This window comes from Phlebotomus papatasi, chromosome 1 (assembly GCF_024763615.1).
Source record: "Phlebotomus papatasi isolate M1 chromosome 1, Ppap_2.1, whole genome shotgun sequence".
Taxonomy (NCBI): domain Eukaryota; kingdom Metazoa; phylum Arthropoda; class Insecta; order Diptera; family Psychodidae; genus Phlebotomus; species Phlebotomus papatasi.
The window spans coordinates 12,790,458-12,809,337 of NC_077222.1; the positions used below are offsets into that span (position 1 = coordinate 12,790,458).

At 34.7% G+C, this 18,880-nt stretch overlaps 3 protein-coding genes across 3 annotated transcripts in view; 1 reads left to right on the forward strand and 2 right to left on the reverse strand.

Moving 5' to 3' along the window:
- LOC129799324 (ornithine decarboxylase antizyme) overlaps positions 1–7,022 on the reverse strand; it is a 28,169-nt gene extending 21,147 nt beyond the window's left edge. Inside the window, exon 1 of the mRNA XM_055843131.1 lies at positions 6,997–7,022. Within this exon, the coding sequence (XP_055699106.1) occupies positions 6,997–7,022 (26 nt within the window). The remainder of the gene's footprint in view (positions 1–6,996) is intronic.
- On the forward strand, positions 6,979–12,213 carry LOC129799325 (putative serine/threonine-protein kinase STE20-like). Its single transcript, XM_055843132.1, has 5 exons — positions 6,979–7,484; positions 7,553–7,700; positions 7,755–8,298; positions 11,442–11,451; positions 11,904–12,213. Exons 1-5 carry the CDS (start codon positions 7,251–7,253, stop codon positions 12,132–12,134), a joined length of 1,167 nt encoding a protein of 388 aa, XP_055699107.1. The 5' UTR covers positions 6,979–7,250; the 3' UTR covers positions 12,135–12,213.
- On the reverse strand, positions 12,214–17,285 carry LOC129800041 (myosin-2 essential light chain). The gene is made up of 3 exons (XM_055844398.1): positions 17,136–17,285; positions 17,035–17,062; positions 12,214–12,823 (listed from the first exon to the last, which is right to left on the reverse strand). Exons 1-3 carry the CDS (start codon positions 17,136–17,138, stop codon positions 12,411–12,413), a joined length of 444 nt encoding a protein of 147 aa, XP_055700373.1. The 5' UTR covers positions 17,139–17,285; the 3' UTR covers positions 12,214–12,410.
- Positions 17,286–18,880: the final 1,595 nt, after the last annotated feature.

The following is an 18,880-nucleotide window of genomic DNA, read 5'->3' on the forward strand; positions in this document are numbered from 1 at the left end:
GTAATAGAATTGATTATCAGATAAAAATTAGTTATCGACTATGAACCGATTAATTACCGGTGCAGAACCGATTGGAACCAGTTCAGTTTTATCGGAAATTTCAATACCTTTCTAACGAGCCCAAATATGATAGCATTTGCCTGATAAATGCGCTCTCTAGTGTCTTTTCAACCTTTGACCTTGAAAAACCGTCATTAGGAATGATTCAAGAGTATTTTCGCCTAAGGACGAAATGACCGCCTGGGTAATCTCTAAAACATATACAAAAATGCAAAAAAAATCTTACGACGCGTATTCGAGCAATCCCAAAAAACATGGTTTTGAAGAGGTAGGGGAGGAGTGTGGGGAAAATGAGGGGCATGTTAACGATCCGTGGGTCGACTTATAGGGGGTCCCTCGAAGGTCCCAAGTCGCTATCTCTAACCGTTTGACCTCTAGAGATGGCGACAGCCGGACGGACAAACAGCGTGAGTACATTTCTCAGAAACCGTCTGAAACGCAAAGATTAGTTGTGAAAAGTGGTCTCCGGGGGGTTGAAGGTGGAAATTTTGGGGGGAGGAGATGAAAAAATTGATGGATTATATATACTGCTCTCTCTGTGAAGTTCGAGCAGTAAAAATTGTCAGAACTATCTTAGAGTTCATCCAATGTTAAATATCTTATTATGATCACGAAAGGTTTGCCAAATTATTAAATTGTTACAAACGTGGTGCTAAAGTAGGGGAAAGTACTCTCACTTCGAACGTTTCTGCCTTCGAATAATGTGAATTTTCTTTTAGTTTTCCTAAGAGACTTACACATTTTTATTAAATATGCGTTGGCTTAGCATCAATTGTTGATAATTCCGTGATAATTTAGTGTAAATTTCTTACGAAAAACAAAAGAAATTCACATTATTCGAGGGCATGAACATTCGAAGAGAGAGCACTTTCCCCTACTGCTTTAGTAAAGGCATCTAAATAAATTTTTTTAGTAATTTTTGTAGGTGGAAATGTCAAAATACTGACAAAAAAGCATTTTTTGATAAAAATTGCTTTCTATGTATAGAGGCCTTAACACAAAGGTTTTATCCCATTCCCTTCAAAAAGGTAAGAATAATACACATATAAAAATTAAATGTGCCTGAACTTGATAACTTTAGTAATATATCTGCAAAATTTAAACTTATGCCACTTATGCTCGATAATTCACGAAAATCGTATTGTATTAGTTTTAATGTACACATTGGAGCTGATTTCGTCAAAAATTATTTCAACAATTATTGAAAGAAAAAATCCTAGTTTTGAAAGAATTTTTGAAGAAAAAAACTGCTCTCTCTTATGGCCTCTACACATTGGGAGCATTTTTTGTCAAAAATTGCTTTTTTTAAGGAAATTCCCTGCAGCGTTGTAGGGGGAAACGTCAAATTTCTGTCAAAAACGCAATTTTTGACGAAAATTGCTCCCAATGTGTAGACGCCTTAAGGCCTCTACACATTGGGAGCAATTTTCATCAAAAATTGCACCCAATGTGTAGACGCCTTAAGGCCTCTACACATTGGGAGCAATTTTTGTCAAAAATTGCATTTTTGACAGAATTTTGACGTTTCTGCCTACAGCACTGCAGCCAATTTCCTTCAAAAAAGCAATTTTTAACGAAAATTGTTCTCAATGTGTAGACACCTTTAGAGTTCGAGCAGTTAAAATGTCTCCACTGGATTTGTTTTCCTTCAGAAATTTTTCACAGATTAACATATTCCTCAAGTTTCTAACTCTTGCAATTAATTTTTTATAAATGTTGTTGTTTCACTGCTAGAAAAAGTGAGAAAAGTGTTTATGGAAATCCTTTGGGATAGTATCTAGTGAATTTTCACAAAAGACCCTCAAGATATCCAGAATCCAGGAGGAGAATTCTGTAACGCTCTGTCAATGCCATATGACAAATTTTGTTCGAATCTTAGAAGAGGTTTTTCGAAAATGCGATTCTGTAGACGTGACATTGCCATTTCAGCTCACGTGGCATTGTCAAAAGTCACATATTTGAGGTTTCTGGCAATTCAAATAACAATGAATTTTGTTAAACAAATCAACCAAGACGTACTGTATTTTCATAAAATCATCAAGTAAAGGGATTTCATTAAAAATTCAATGAATTGCATTTTCGATCTCACATGATATGACAAAAAAAAGCTCGAATGGCATTGACAGGTTTCGAACTCACGCGTGACAATGCCAAGAAAATTACAGAATTCCCCTACAGATCGATTAACTTCCGGCAATTTCTAGAGCAAAATCAGAAGAAATATTCCATCAAAGCTAGATAGGATTCTATCAAGAACGACATCTCCAAAAAAAAACATTCTTCCTTAACATTTTTGGAACACTTTCCTAAGGAACTTCCACAAATACTTTTCTCAGGATTTCCAGCAGGAAACAACAAATTTTCATTAAAAATAATCTCGAATTGTGATGGTTTCTTTCAAAAATTTTGTCAAAAATGACTGTTGAATTTTAAGGCTTCTACACATTGGAAGCAATTTTCTTTAAAAATTATATTTTTGACAGAATTTTGGTGTTTCCACCTACAGCAGTGCAGACGATTTCCATCAAAAAAGCAATTTTCGTCAAAAATTGCTCCCAATGTGTAGAGGGCTTTATTCCAAAATTTTTCATGGAAATTACCTTGAATTGGACATGATTTTTGAAAGAAATTGCCTACACATTAGACAAATTTTCTTCAAAAAACTCATATTTTTGCCAAAAATTCTCACCAATATGTAGAGATATTTTTTGAAGGATACTTTTTGAAGCTCATTTTTGATAGAAATTTCTCATAATGTGTGGACACCATATGGCCTCTACACACTAGTGAAATTTATGTCGATATTGAAGCCTTTTTCCTAAACAAGAGTCTAAGGGAATTTGCTTTAATATCGCTCCTTGGAAATTACAAGGAGCCAACTCACTTTTTGGCGATTTTGAAATTTTAATGCACTTAGAAAGAAAATTTAATAAATTTTCAGATGATACAGTGCGCGAAATTCAAATAGGTATTTCGAAATTGAACTAGGTATGTGGGTAGTCGGTGGGTCGGATCAACTTAGTATTATTATGTCAAGTAGAGGTCTACCCAATATCCATTTTTATCGTAGTGACCCGCACTCACTGTCGTCCGTGCGTGCATACTGGCCGTTAATTCAATTTTGTAGTATGAAAAAGTGCGAAATTCAAATAGGTATTTTTATTTTTTAATGTTTCTAGAACCATTCTTTAATAAGAAATGGTTTATATTGACAATAAAATGATCAAATCTATCTTTTTATTCAAATTGGAACCTTTCAACAGTAGGAAAATTTTATTTGAAAACTAGAACTTGTGATTGATAGAGGCCATAAGCTTTTATGTAATGAAAACGGCTTAATCAAAGTCTCTAGGGGAATTAGTGTAAAAATAAAAGCTTTTACGAAGAGGATGAGTCGTTTGGGTAACATTATTTATCAATTCTTCAACAAATAGGACTCCTAAGGACGGAAATACTGCACTTTCAAAGGTAATACCATGTTATCTGATATGGAATTGGTACAAATTTATTGCGAAGCGGTGACTTTTACTTATAAAACTTCTCAAATACTGGAAGGATATTGAAGTACCAATTACTACACGTCGCATCCGACAAATCCTGATGACTACAAACTACCTACAGTGAATAAAACCGCTAAAGTAACCACAGCTTAAGAAGCACCATTCTGCCGAAATTCATAAAGTTTGATAGTGACATTGTACCGTTTAAAAGTTATGCCCATTTTAAACTGCTCAATTTGACCGGGTCTTGGTTGATTTAGTGTTAATGCCTCTACACACTAGGAGCAATTTCTTTAAAAATGCATTTTTAAAGAAAATTTCCCCAATTCTTGTGGGCAGAAACGTCAGAATGTTTTTTAAAAAAAAGCAATTTTTGACGAAAATTGCTTCTAGTGTGTAGACACCCGTCAAATAATTTCGTCAGATATCTTTAAGATTTCTGCAGAAAATATCTACACCTCTGCCGAAAATCTGCTGAGAAATCTGTAGATATTCTTACGAATTTTATTTGGGCTTGGGACAAAATTCGTCAGAATATTTTTTCAGATTTTCTGACGAATCCTGGTGCATACTCTGACGAATTTCTGTAGATATTTTGACGATTTTCTGTAGATTTTTCTACATTCCAGATTTTCCAGACAGCTCTGTCAGAAAAGATGGAATATTTTTCACTGAAGTGTGCAAAATTCAATAGAGTGATTCTTAGTGATATCACAGTGTTTATATAAAATGAAGTATTCTGCGACGTCGTGTTATAAGTAGAGAATAGTGAAGTGAAAACTTTAAACAGAGTGTCGACCTAAATTTCGTGTTTTTGTATCATTTCATTGGCGATTTTAAAGAAATTAGTATTTTTGTCTTGAATCTTTTTACTCATCTAAAATGTTTAATCGGTAATGCTTGTTAAGTAGAGCATACCATTTTGTTTGTAGCTTCTACAGTTTCTTGATAAAACAATAATATTTTTGTTGAGACAATGGAGACTATGCAGATTTCTTATACAGAAATTCTGTCGAGAATCTCCAGGTTTTCGGAAGAATTTCTGCAGAAAATCTACAGATTTTCAGGCAGAAATTCTGCCGAAAATCCACAGAATTTCTCTAAATGTACTAGAATATACCGTTAGAATTCAAAAAACCTCCGAGTAAAATCGGCAGGTAGAGCAATGATTTGACGGGCACCATTAAGAATAATTCTCGTCAAAAATTCTATTTTTGACAGAAAATTGACTTTTCTGCATACAGCGCTGCAGGCAATTTCCTTCAAAAAAGCATTTTTTTAACGATAATTGCTTCCAATATGAAAAGACCTTACAGAGGGCGTTGATACCTAGCATCCCTAGGAAGATGTCCACAGCTAGGGGGAAGCGTGGTACCTTTAAAATTGCAATTTTTCTTCTATGTTTATGTGGAATTACGCAATATCATAATGTAATTTAGCTTCTCAATCTGTTCGTGCACCTAAATTATATCACGGTGAAAAATCCCAATTTCAAAGATACCTCACTTTCTATGCCCCACTTCACTCTACTATGTCTACGACTAAAGTTCAAAGGCGATTAAGCTCGTTTATAGCCAATTCAATTCCTGACACAGTGCTAACATTTACTGAACTCACAAAACGTAATTTTTGAGGGTTTTTATGTGAATATTTCTATTGCTTTTGAGGCCTAATTTATTCTAAATAAATGGTAATTTAGTAAGTAACCCGTAAACCTGTAACCTGCATAAACATTCTTCTGATCGATAACTCTTTCGCGTCTTTAGGGTCATATATGACCCGGGGAAAAAAGTTTCTTTTTGGCTATTTACATTAATTGAAATCTAACTGGAGTCTTGAGAAAATGAGCCAAGAATCTTACATCCTTCTATTATGATGTCGTGCACAAACAGATAGATTTCAATTAATGTAAATACCCAAAAAAAACTTTTTTCCCCGAGTCATGACATTACCCTAAGGACGCGAAAGAGATAAAGGACCCTCAACCAAGGTCCTTTATTTTCGGGTCTATCAATAGAAACCGTTTCCGGATATTGTTACGCATATTTCGTACTACATTCAACCAAAGTTATGTAAATTATTACTGAACGAATACAACTGATATTTGTACAAATGGCATGAGCAATAATTGTAAACAGATTTAGCAATTTCATCATCTCTATCTCGAGACTCAATCTTATCGTCTTTTGCACGCTTTTTCTGGAAGTTTCGTCTGCTGTACGCAGTAATGAATGTGTGTCAATGGAAAAACAATCATTCGATGAAGTAAACTTCTTTGTGTTCAATCCAACTTGCCAGCAAAATGTTAATTGTGATTGAGAATTCGAATGAAAAAGAAGATGAAGAGAGAAATCTCCAGTCTTTGTACCTCTACAAAATGGGCTTAGTGACAACTTCCCGAATGGGCACTCTTCACTCTTTAATCCCTTTTGTGCATTAAAAGCCATAAAAGCCTATGAATTGCACTTTCAGTGGAAATTTCCACTGAAAATTATTAGTGTTTGTTCTTGCCACTCTTTCACTCTCTGGGCATTTTGGATTAGAATGCACCAGACACTTTCTCCCTCGAGCAGCAGAAGCACGCGGAAGACGCACGGTTATCATTGGAAATTGATAAAAACGTTTTTTACACAAACGTGTACGGAGTCTCAATATTTCTGCTCTTTGGTGTTTATGCCAGCAATTTTGCTATTTTTAGAACCATTTCTAGCTAAACAATTAAAACACATTCACGCGCCCCTCTAATCCCACTGAGAAAACCTCCACGCAGGCTGTTTGGGTCAAATTGAGGTGAGAGAAAGAAATTTGCATTGCAGGTGTGATTATTTGGTCATTTGGTCAGGATAAAAAAAAAGACGTTGGGATTTCTGATAAGGATTCAAATGTGGGCGGGAAAAGGTAAACAAAATTTCACTTTCTCCTCTCCTCACACCAACGCACCCTTGCGGCCTCATTGAGGGAAATGTCCTCTAAATGACGTCACAGGTATTAAAATGCACAAAATGCATTATTTTTGCATAATTTTATGCATCTCTTTCACTCTTAAATGCATAATTTATGAAATAAAAGTAGTTTTTTGCGTTTCCTTTATCAGGAAAATGTGGCACAAATGTGCAAAACAATGAGTATGAGGGTGATGGAGATAGAAATTGATGCTTCGGTCTCTGTCTTGCGCATGATGACAAATTGCAAGATGGCTCCGCGGAGGATGCAGCGAAAAATCTCACAAAAACCCTATTTTATCGCACTTTTCACACATTTTCCTGCACTTTTCCCACCTGAGAGGCTTAAGGCACACTTTGAGGTTGCAGTCCACTGCCTCAAAGGCCACCCGGAAGGGTATTTCACGGTCAAAATCGAGTGAAAAGGGAACAATGACGAACAAAAGGCTTCAAGGACGAAAGGATGGAGGGGAAATTTTCATCAAGTTACTTACAGATTATAATCCATTATTGAAGGCATGTTGATTCTCAATTTTTGCAATTTTTTCAATTAAACAACGATTTAACTGTTTATATGCCGTTTGGGGGGCTTTTTCATAGCTTTTTCACTTCGCACTGAGCTCGCAAGCAACTACGGCTGAAAATCACAACTTTGGCGCTGGCTGCAAATTTCACTAGAGCGATCGCAGCACCCTCAGTGTGCTCAAACAAAAATTATTAGTTCAACTCTGTGTCTTGCAGCGCCGCCATGCGGAGTTTTTGGAGGAACTGTCAAAAATCACCAAAATCAAAACAAATAAATTGTGAAAATTTGTGCAAAATGTTCGGATACAATCCCAGTGATTACGAAGTCCGGGCTGAATTGGCAACATGCTGCAATGGGATAGCTTCGGTGTATCTGGCCAAACACACATCCGGTCAATTGGTGGCCATGAAGAAATTCCGGATGGACAGAGCAAAGGAAGAGAGTATTTCAATCAGGGTAAAATTGTCGATTTTCACGCTTTTCCTCCCGATTTTTCACTAATTTGAGAATGTTTTCTGTTTCAGGATGAAATACTGATTATGCGACAGTTCAATCATCCCAACATTTTGTCCTTCTTCACGGCTTTTGTGGACAATTTTGATGTCTTTGTGATTGCTCCTTTTATGCCTTTTCGCTCCTGCAGGGACACAATGACCAATTCCTGCGTCACAGGTACACACAATCTCTCCCCAGTTTGTCAATAAATAACCCCCTGTCCCCCCAAAGGCTTCCCGGAGGTGATAGTCGTGCTCATCTTGAAGGATATCCTCCATGGATTGGAGTATCTGCACAAGAAGGGCTTCATCCATCGTGCCATCCGTGCCAGTCACATTCTCCTGGATCACGACAGAGCTGTTATCACTGGCTTCCGCCAGGCCACGAGTCTCCTGTCGCATGGAGAACGTGTCCGGAGCCTCCACAATCTGCCCGCAAACAGCACAAAGGGGCTCATTTGGTTGGCTCCGGAGCTCCTGGAGCAGGATCTGCTGGGCTACACGGAGAAATCTGACATCTACAGCGTAGGCATTACAACCTGTGAGCTGTGCAATGGGATTGAACCCTTTGCCAATATGCCAACGACGTTTATGCTGACGGAGAAGATTCGGGGCAATCAGCCAACTTTGCTGGACTTTTCGACGTGTCCGACGGAGGATATGATTGTCCAGGGACTCGATCCGTCGGACACCTTCATGGCACAGACCAGGCAGATCTACGGCCAGAAGAAACTCTCGGACAACATTCACAAATTTGCAGAAGTCTGTATGCAAAGGTAGGACCTTTTTTCTTTTTCTTTAATTAAATAATTTTTTACAGTTTTTTTGAAAAGAAAATGCAGTGCTAAAAGTTTCAAGAAAAATTGAGGGGCAATTCATAAGTGAAAAAAGTGACATGTGACGTGATTCTTGTTTCTAGAAACATTGTTTTCTGACACTTTGAAACATTTTTTTTTATTTTCGTCGAAAATTGCCTTTAAAAGTGACATTCCTGTCCAGAATAAAAAAAAAACATTGTTTTAATCACTTATTTCCGCGTTCCTTCCTAGTAACATTTTTGAGTTTCTGATATGAATTTCTGAATTTTTATTGCCTCTTGGACGCGATTTTGAATTTATAAAAGCGCTTTCATGTTCTTATAGAAACAATTTCCAGTTTCTAGAAACATTCTCGTGTTTCTTCTACGTATTCTATGCTTCGAGGGCTTTAAATGTGTTTCTAAAAACATTTTTGGTTTTCTTGAAATGTTTCTGCGTTTCTAGAAGCGACTCTGTTGCTGTATTTTTAGAAATGAGAAACTCTTTTCCTTGTTTCTTGTATCCGTTTTCGCAGTTTTTAGAAGCGTATTTGAAGTACACAAACCGTGTTTAAAAAAGATTTCTGTGTTCGTTAGATCCGATTCTGAATTTATAAAAATATTTCCAAGTTTGCAGAAACGTTTTCGTATTTTTGTTGCACGTTTCTGCAGTTTTAGAAGCATATTATCTTCCTTAACTCTTTCCGGACCGCAGCATATATGCTGTAAGCCAATTTCACAATTTTTTAATAAAAAATATCTAAGCTCAGGAATTAATTGAGGTCTTACAAAAAATATCTTACTACATATGGACATCCTTATAGTTTGTAATCATCCACAAGAATAGGATTTTTATCAGTTCTGAATAATTAAAAAACATTATTTTTCACAGAACATTCATATGCTGCTTTGGGTACTCAGAGTCCCAAAAGAGACGAAAGAGTTAAAAATGTTTTTTTTTTGCGTTTTCAGAAATATTTCTGAGTTCCTTGAAACGTTTCAGAAACGTTTCAGAAATGCAGAAACTCCATTTTTAAAAATGTTTCTGTGTTTTTTAGACACGATTCTGGTTTTATAAAAACATTGCTATGCTTTCAGAAGCGTTTCTATGATTTTGATGTACGTTTCTGCACTCTTACAAGAATTTCAATAATTTCAACTTCTCTAATACATTTCAATGTGTTTCTAGAAACATTTCTGCGTTTCTAGAAATTTTTCTGTATTTCTAGAACCCAGAAACTTCCGTGTTTCTTGTATGAATTTTTCGCGTTTTTAGAAGCGCGAGTGAAATGCAGAAACTGCAACTTTAAAAATATTTCTGTAGTTTTTTAGACACGATTCTGATGTTTTCAGATACGTTTCTATATATTTTATGCAGGTTTCTGCGTTCTTTAAAGCATTTTGATGTTATAAAAAAATTTTCAGCGTATTTTATATGCATTTGAGCACAGATAAGGCTTCGTCTATGCATTTCTAATTTATAGACGGATTTTTGTGTTCCTTGAAACAGTTTTTCACGTTTTTCATATTTAGAAACAATAAGGAAAACCGACGTATAATAACTTCTTGAAAGTTAATCCGGTGTTCGTCGGGTGGGAGAGGAATAGCCCAGAATAAAAGACTTTTCTTCCCAGAAAAGAAGTTTTGTCCCAGTTTTGTGGGAAGAAAAGATTTTTATTCTGGGCTATTCCTCTCCCACCCGACGAACACCGGATTAACTTTCAAGAAACTTAAGAAACGTTTTTGTGTCTCCTGAATGCGACTCTACTCTTCTGTAAGCATTTCCGTTTTGTTATAAAGTTTCCATGATTCTTTTAATGACACTTGCATTTTTTAGTAGCGTTTCTGAGTTTTTATAAAAGTGATTCTATATTACAAGGAGAATTTCCATGTTTCTAAAAATGTTTCTGTTTTTATTGGATGCAGTTCCGCATTTCTACAGAAAATTTACTTATTTGCAAATACATTTCTCCACTCCAGAAATATTTCCAAATCAAGTGATTTTTCTTTCTGTAATGAATTTCCCCGCGATTAAACGAAAAATTTCGAAAATAGATTAATAGGTCAAAATCAAGAAAATTTCAAGAGTATTAAAATTTAAAGTCGATTATCTCGAAAATTATAAGAGATAGAATTCTAAATTCAGAGTTTCTCATCGCAAATTTGATCCTTTAAAGTAAAGTTAACACTTAAGCGTATACTTCGAGAGAGAAAGTCATAAAGAATAAACGAAGTAGAACTGTCTTCCAAGAGAGAGAGGGAGAGACCTTTTGAGTTCGAGACGTTAAATTAGCAGGAACGCAGCTAAGACGGTCTTCAAACTAGAGATTTAACTTCGTTCATGAAGATTCTCCATTTTTAAGTATAGTAAGTTTTTTTTTCAGAAACTGAAGCATTCTTAGTAAAAATTTTCCTAAAAAATCCACTTATTTTAAAATTATAGAACTTAAGCCATGGGGCCATGGGGCTACTTATTTGAAGATCCAGAGATGCTGATAATGTTTTTGGAAAAAGTTTTAACTTTTGCAACCGGATTTGTTTTTCGGGAGTTTTCCCCAAAAGAATAATTCTTGCCTAGAATATTGCATAGCTGCAATTAAGTGAATTTGATCGTTGGACCTCTGAAAGCATCGCGAAGGATTTTATGTCTTTTTGTAAAAGTATCTAAAATCTTTGTCTTTTAACCATTAAAATTTTGTTGCAAAAACATATTCAATTTAGGTTATGTCCTTTAAAACCTTTTTGAACATGATTCAGTTCTGAAATGAAGAGAATTTCACCTCATTTTTGTAAGTACGATTTTTTTAGGTTAGGCCTAACATAACCACAATTTCCATTATGATAATTATAAATTTTCATAATGATTAAGCTCGGAAATTGAAGATTCAGGCTGTACACATAACCTTCAAAAAGTTGTTCAGAATTCGAATGGAAAAATTTTCAAAACACCCTGAAACATGGGCTTCTTAATCCAATGATTGGTTATTAGGTTTAATGAATAATTTGAGGTTATGTAAATGAGTTAGCTGTGAAAAAGAATGTTATCTAATTGGAAATTTCTAACTTCAAAGACACATACAACTTTTTCTAAAATTTAAAAACAAACCAATCTTCTTTCTTCAGAATTTATCAGGTATTTCAGTTTAAAAACATTTTAAAAAGAGTAGATTTATTTTCTGTTTTTGAGGTTAGAAAGAATGTAAATAAATTCAAAATTAGGGAAACATGCAAAGCTATGAAAAAATCTTCAAGAAATTTTTTTAAGGTTAGGCTTTACATAACCTAAAATTATTTTTGAATTTAGGAAATGAATTCAGCATATTTCTTCAGAAGCTGTTGTCCATTTGAGAGACAAATTGAAAATTTTTGAATATTGAAGTTAAGTTTTTTTTATCTTCTTCTTATTCTAAAAAACATCAATCTAACTTCAAAATTCAACGGAATTGAATAAGGGAAAAAAGGAATAGAAGTCCATTTAAAAATTTTCCAATTGGTTTTTTTGGGTTTGAAAGAAAACACGACTTTCAAATTGGAATTCGTATCAGAAGAACAAACCTGGAAATTCTTAAAAAAGCGAATCAATAGGAAAGTCTCATTGCCTCTTGCAGACAACCAATTGATCGCCCAAATGTCTCGCAGCTCTTCAATCATCCCGTTTTCAAGCAGACCAAGCACACGAGTCTCAGCGAACAACTGACCAATTACGGCATCCAGGCTGTGGATTATTCCCAACATTGTGATGAAAATCTCAAGCTAGTGCAGGACCTTTCCGACATGAATCTCAGTGCGGGAAGTGCATTCGAGTGGGATTTCTGATTTCCGCATCGACATCTTCCATTTTATTTATAAAAAATTTAGGATTAAAAAAAAATAGAAATAAAAGTAAAAAAAAATATTGGATAAAAATTATCAATATATTCACAATTTGATAATTATAAAGAAGTTAATACTTGTCCTTGTTTCGAATTTGGAAGTGAGAGGGAGAAAAATTTTGGGACTTGTGATTTTATTAAAAAAGAAAAAATTCAGGGAGGGAAAGAAATGCATGAAAATGCTAATCTGGAAATTGCTGGAAGAATGTTTTCCTTTTTTCTAACCACTCATGACCATTCGGACAAATTCCTCATAGTTGACATTGCCCTGGGAATCTTCCTGATTGCTCAGCAATTGCTCCACTTCGTCATCCGTGAGCTTCTCGCCCAACGTGGTGAGCAGATGCCGAAGTTCAGCCGTTGAAATGAAGCCCGAGGCATCCTTGTCAAAGTGCCTCAGGCCTTCGATGAAATCATCGGCCGTATCGACGGAACGCGCCTTGGAGATTGCCTGATAGATCGGCAGGAAGACCTCAAAGGAGATCCTCTCATCCGGCTTCAACTGATGCGTGCACTTCTTCACATCAGACTCCGTAGGATTCTGCCCCAGTGCCCTCAAACACTCCCCCACCTGATTCAGTTGAATCTTCCCGTCTCCGCGATTGTCAAACAAATTGAAAGCCTCCAGGAATTCTGCCCAAAAAAAAACATTACCCCAAATTAGACCCCCAAATCACTTCAATCTCTTTTTATCTCTCTTTCAAAAAAAAAACCTTCAACGGAAGAGAAGCTATTTTTGTTCGGTGGATCGTACATGTACATCATTTTTAAAAAATTGCGATAATTATCACTCAAACACTCGAAAATTCTTATCAGGCAAATTAACTTTGAGACACTCCCGCACGCAGAAACTCAATAAAATTGATTCGTCGTAAGATTCTGCCTGATCTTGCTTCCCTTTCCACACGCAAAATTCAGCCCACCATCTTCGCGAAGGAGAAGTGATCAACAAAAGCTGCACTTGCCTTCTCCGGCGACGGTAAGGCAAATAGGTCAGTTGCACTGCATGATTCTCACTCGAACCCTCGATTTTTCCAACCATTTCTGCAACGTTTGCAAATCTCTTCATTCGGCCACAAAATTTAATTATTTTGCATCAGCAATCATTTATTTACAATAGCAATTGTATTTTTGGATTGGATTTGGTTCACATGAAAAAGCACAAAAGCAAATAAATTCATGGTGAAGGCGAATTCGCAGAGTGCTCGAACCTGTCACATTTACTAAGGGGCTACTCATTTCTAAAAATCTTAGAGTATTGCATTTGAAAGGTTTATCTAAATCCTAGAAACCTTGACAAAAACTAAAATCGAGATACATTTGGAAAGATTTCACTGGGTTTTCACTAAACTTTACTACAGTGCCCGCTCTCTAATCCGGATCGCCGCAATCCGGACGAGTTATTGACGGTTACATTTAAAATCATTTTGAGGTCATGTATGCATATGTGTTCAGGAATGAAAATGAATTATCCTGTGATGTTTTTGTTTAATAAATGAAGTATAATAGCGTAGAATTCTCTAATTATGTCTTTTTAAGCTTCTTTAAAACTTTTATTCTAATTCCACAAAAAAAACCTGTATTATATTTTCGAGACGTTAAACAAATTCAAAAAATCTATCCGGATTACGAAGCGGACATCTGTCATTTTGTCTCCCAATCAACCGGATTAGAAAGCGAGCACTGTATGTTATCACACTTGCAAATTAAAATTTTAATTTGATTCACATTAATTGTCGCTGGTGAGAGTCCAAATGTGTAATTTGTGTGTTTGAATAATTTTATATTCAAAATTTGATCTATTTGTTGATAAAAAGGTAGACTTGGCCCGCAAAATTTGATGTAAATTGATTTATAGCATTAATGCAAAAAATTAATGCGATTTTCTCTTTAATTTTTTAATGTGAAAAATATTCATGCTTTAGGTAAATTTAAACTTATTTTTGCAGGCCAAGTCCACTTCTTTATCAATAAATAGCAAAACCCCAAATATTTAATGACTCAAAGACACAAATAACATATTTGGACGCTCACATGCGACAATTAATGTGAATCACATTAAAATTTTAATGTGCAAGTGTGATAACTCCGTTAGAAACCCAATGCAGTAGACTCTCGCTCAATCGGCTCTTTTTCAATAGGGCGAAAAATTTTGATGGAAATTTTCACGTTTGATTTTGAAGCAAATTTGCTGAAATTCGCAGTAGTTCCTCTTATTTTATCGTGATTATTTATAATTAAGCGCTTTTTGTGGAATTTACAATGACCTTGACGCCCAAATCTCTCGATAATTCGGATGACATTTGCTCAAAATGCCCAATTGAGAGAGAGTCTACTGTACAGCGAATTTGAGCAAATTTTTCACCCGATTGAGAAAGGGGCCATTGAGCGAAAATCCGAAAAAGCGAGAAAGGCGAAAATGTTAGAAAAGCTTCGAAAAACACAAGAAACCTTCTGATAGTTTCGTGAAACCAAAGAAAACATCAAAAGTTGTGCGAAATTTGTAAATCTGAATGTTCCAAATTAGACATAACTCCAAATTATCCCATCTTACCCTACTAGAGAATATTGTTGACAAAGTTTTTGTCAATTGATTTGCCAATTGTGGCTGGTTGTCAAGTTTTTGTAAAAAAAAGTATTGACATACAAAATACAAATCGAGAATGAGAATGAAAGAAAATTATCAAAATCGAGGGCGTTATTTCAAGCAAAAGCTTTGCATGACTTTCTGCGAAACCAAGAATAATAAAATGTATTCCTATCCATATCGAGCTATTTTTTTTTCAAATAATTGAAGGCGAGAAAATCTAAAATCTACAGCAATTCGGATACAAATTCCGCAGAAATAAATAATCCAAAATCGGCTAATTTACTCATGATGTGTAATAATTTAAAATCGTTGTCTATAAGTTTAACCGTTTTACTGCTGCTTTTGGACTTAGCTTCGATTCCACTGAACTGATGTAATTCTTTATAAAAAGAAAGTTGAGGACCTCTAGCTTTTTCTGGTTTTTGAAACAAATTTTAAGGAAAATATGTACATGTACATAGAGAACCAAAATATATTTTATCAACCCTATTTTGAGATTTATAGGGAATTTTATTAGTTATATTTTATTTACTTTAATTTTTTTTCTAATAGAATTTTAACCATAACGGTATTAGACATAAAACGAAAAAAAATCGGACTACTTTTTAATTTGGGTAGCAGTTAAATTTGAAGAAAGTTTATCGAATTTTTTTTTAAGTTTTCGAATGAAGCAATTATGATGTGATTTTACATTATTAAGGGGGAGTCATGAAATTTACCCAATTTACCATAAACATGAGTTTATAAACTTAATATTAGTACACAAAAAATCGTTGCATTTCAAACAATTCCACGCCAAAATTTCTCTTTAATTCGGATGACATTTCGTTCCCAAATAACCGAATTTGAGAGAGTCTACTGTATTATTTTTCGTATTTCGGCAACAAATCACTTTTCTAGGTGATTTTTAATATTTAAAGCTTAATGTAATTCAAATCTTCAGCTTAGTTTGTTTCAATAACTCTATTTTCAAGCGAAAATTAAGGCTTGATAAAATTAGACCAACTGAAATGAAAGTGGTTCGATCAAACGAAAAAATCTATGGGTTCTGTTAATGTTTCTGAGGGTTACCCCGGTTACCCGATCAGATTGGTTCTAATTTCCCGCAATGACTAACCCCTTGTTTTCATAAAAAAATTAAAATTGGAGGAATTTTTGCTAAAAAAAATATCAACCAATGGGAATCGATAATTTTCAAAATGGCTGAATTTTTCTTGATTGTGATTGGCTAAAGTTATCCTTCTTGTTCATATATTTACAATTCTTTTTTTTTCTTAATTTTGCAGTTTATATAAAAATTTCAAAAAAAAAATTGCAAAAATAGAGTAGATTTTTTTACACCTTTCTAAAATTAGCAATATCTCATTTTCTTTGAATTCTCGATCTTGACACTCGAGAAAATTACCTGTCAGCAACTTTTAAATATTTCCTCTATTAATTAATTTCTAAAAATATCTTCGGAAAGTGTAATATAATTTTCATTCTTCTTTTTGATGGAATACAATATCGCGCCCGATTGAACGCGCGAGTTCGTGAAGAGGTTCTTCCATTTATGGCAAGTAAATTTTCGATCAAATAGCGCAAAATATGGTTAGCGAGGGCAGCTCTTTGTGGCAATCTGCCGCCAATTGTTCCCCGTGAACTATCAAAGTGACCCAATTGCAGCAGAAAATGCCTCTCCTGACCACTCCTGGGCCCCCAGGACGTCCCCAAAGCGCCCTGGAGAGTGAGACAATTAGCAAATTGTGTCACCAATTCGTCCGCCAGAATCACGCACTGCAGTAAGACCTTATAAGGAATGTGGGACTCCAATTGGAGAGGCCTGAAACTTGATTTGCTTGTCTCTTGAGCTGCATTTGCTCATTCTCAGATCAACTTTCGCGCGTCTCCCCCCAAAAAATCAACAATTATTTCAGACCCCATCGTCAGTTGCAATGATGAATTGGCTGTGCAGTGACGAGAGTATCGTCCGGGTGAGTCATTGTGTTGGCCAGACGACAAAAATCGCCCCGAGACAAAAGTTCCCGGACGTGGACGTTCAAAGCTTCACAACACAAAGGTTATTTCCCACAAGAATTTATCCTAAATTTCAATCTATTGATTAGTTTGGGATACTCCAAAAGGCACTCTATCGATTAAGTGGGTCGTTCCGCGGGAAATGACGCATTTTTTCGCGTGTGAAGCCACCCAAACGGAGAATATTATGGTGATGTCATCTAACAGAAATTCCCTCAAATCACCCCATTTCACTCACCTGCCAGCTGATCTTCTGAGTAATTCGCCTGAAAGGACACAGAGATAGATGTTATAATTAGATTAAGAGCAATTTTGGAGAATTTCCAAAGCACAAATTACCATTTTCACGGAAAATTCGTCGAAATTGATGAGTTTTACTTGTTTATTCACGGAATGCGATTTTTGGGGGCGCTGTCAGATACAATCCCTTTAGCCAAACTGAGCGGATACTGCGTAAGACTTCCAATGCCGAAGTCCGCGATGTCGGTGGATATCACTCTAAAGCAATTTATTAATCTTCCCTGCGATTTTTTTATCTTAATTCTTTTACAATTAAGAAATTTTCAATAACTACAACTTTCTCAGTTGTTTTTTAATCAACAATTCCTCTTCTATTTGTCATGTAAAATCATGTCACTAAATTAAAGGTTAGAAAAGCCACAGAAGAAATTCATTTTCGGAAAGAACAAGATTTTTCAAGCTTATTAGATTATTAGAATTATTATAGAATACATGTTACGGGTCAATCAATATTTAACTTGGTCAGTAAAAAATATATTTTCATCAGCAATGAACGTAAAATTGGTCACAAATCACTTTAAAAAGAATCACACCTAAGATGTGAAAGTAGTACATCCCCCCAACCATCCCAAAACAAAGTCTGCTTTAAATAATTCTAAGAAAATAATTTAAGTAAATAAATCTTATATCTCAAATTTTAAAGATATATTATTAAATTTTGGTTATGGATTTTTTATCAGATCATTATAATTCTCATATAAAATATTAATATCTTCAATGAATTTTTCTATAATTTTTCTGAAAATTGTCAAAAAAAAGGCCAAAATCAATTTTCACAGATTTTCATAACAAAATGACAATTATCATTAAATTTTCTCTTTTCTAACAACTTAGCAAGGATACTAGAAGAACCTATATTAATATATTAATATATTTTTTTAATGATCATAGTTTGCGCTTTTGAATAGGAATTCAGAAATCGAAAACAAGGTGTAAAGTGATTTTTCGCCTCATTTTCTTGTATTATAGGGTAAATGTCCTAATTCACAGCCATTTCCGGACGCTTTAACTTTGACAGAAGATTCAACACATTGAGTTCATATTTTTTCTGAAGAGAATTACATAAATTTGCTCCTTGACTCTTCTAGAATGTTACTCTTTAGTGAAAATTCTTTAAATATAATTTGAAAACTTCTTAAATACAAGAAAAATACGCGAGTGTAAAATACTTCTATTGGAAACATATTAATTCAAATGGAGACAAGGGAAATTTTCTAATTGGAGAAAAACAGTGTAAGTGAAACCACGACGAAAGGCTTCCAAAACCTTGTTGAGTGCAGGATTTGTTCTTATTCCTGGTCTTTTCTCATTTTCCATCTAAAACAATAAGGACAATAAGAAAATCTCTCCAAAAAAATCATATTTCCGGGGTTTCCTATTGAAGCATTTGCAGACACTTCAGAAAAACTCTTTTTGTTCACGAGATAGGAAATTATTTCATTTGAAAACTTCACATACCGTTAACAATAAAGGTTAGCACTTAATTTAACTAAAATTAGCCAGAAATATGTCTATTTCTAATGATACTGTTTTTCAATGTCCATTTCTTAATTAATTAATTTTATTGTGATATCATCATTAATATGATTTTCTAACAAATTAAATGAAAATCGGATGTGGCTAAAAGAGCTTACTTTTTTCGGCTGTGTAAGTACTTTTGGCCATTCATTTTCCCATACATTTTACACGTGGCACACCTCGCGGATTTCAGTAAAAACAATCGTGACTTTTGACTGATTTTTACATCAAATATAATATGTGCAAAAAGTCGTTTAAAATACTCT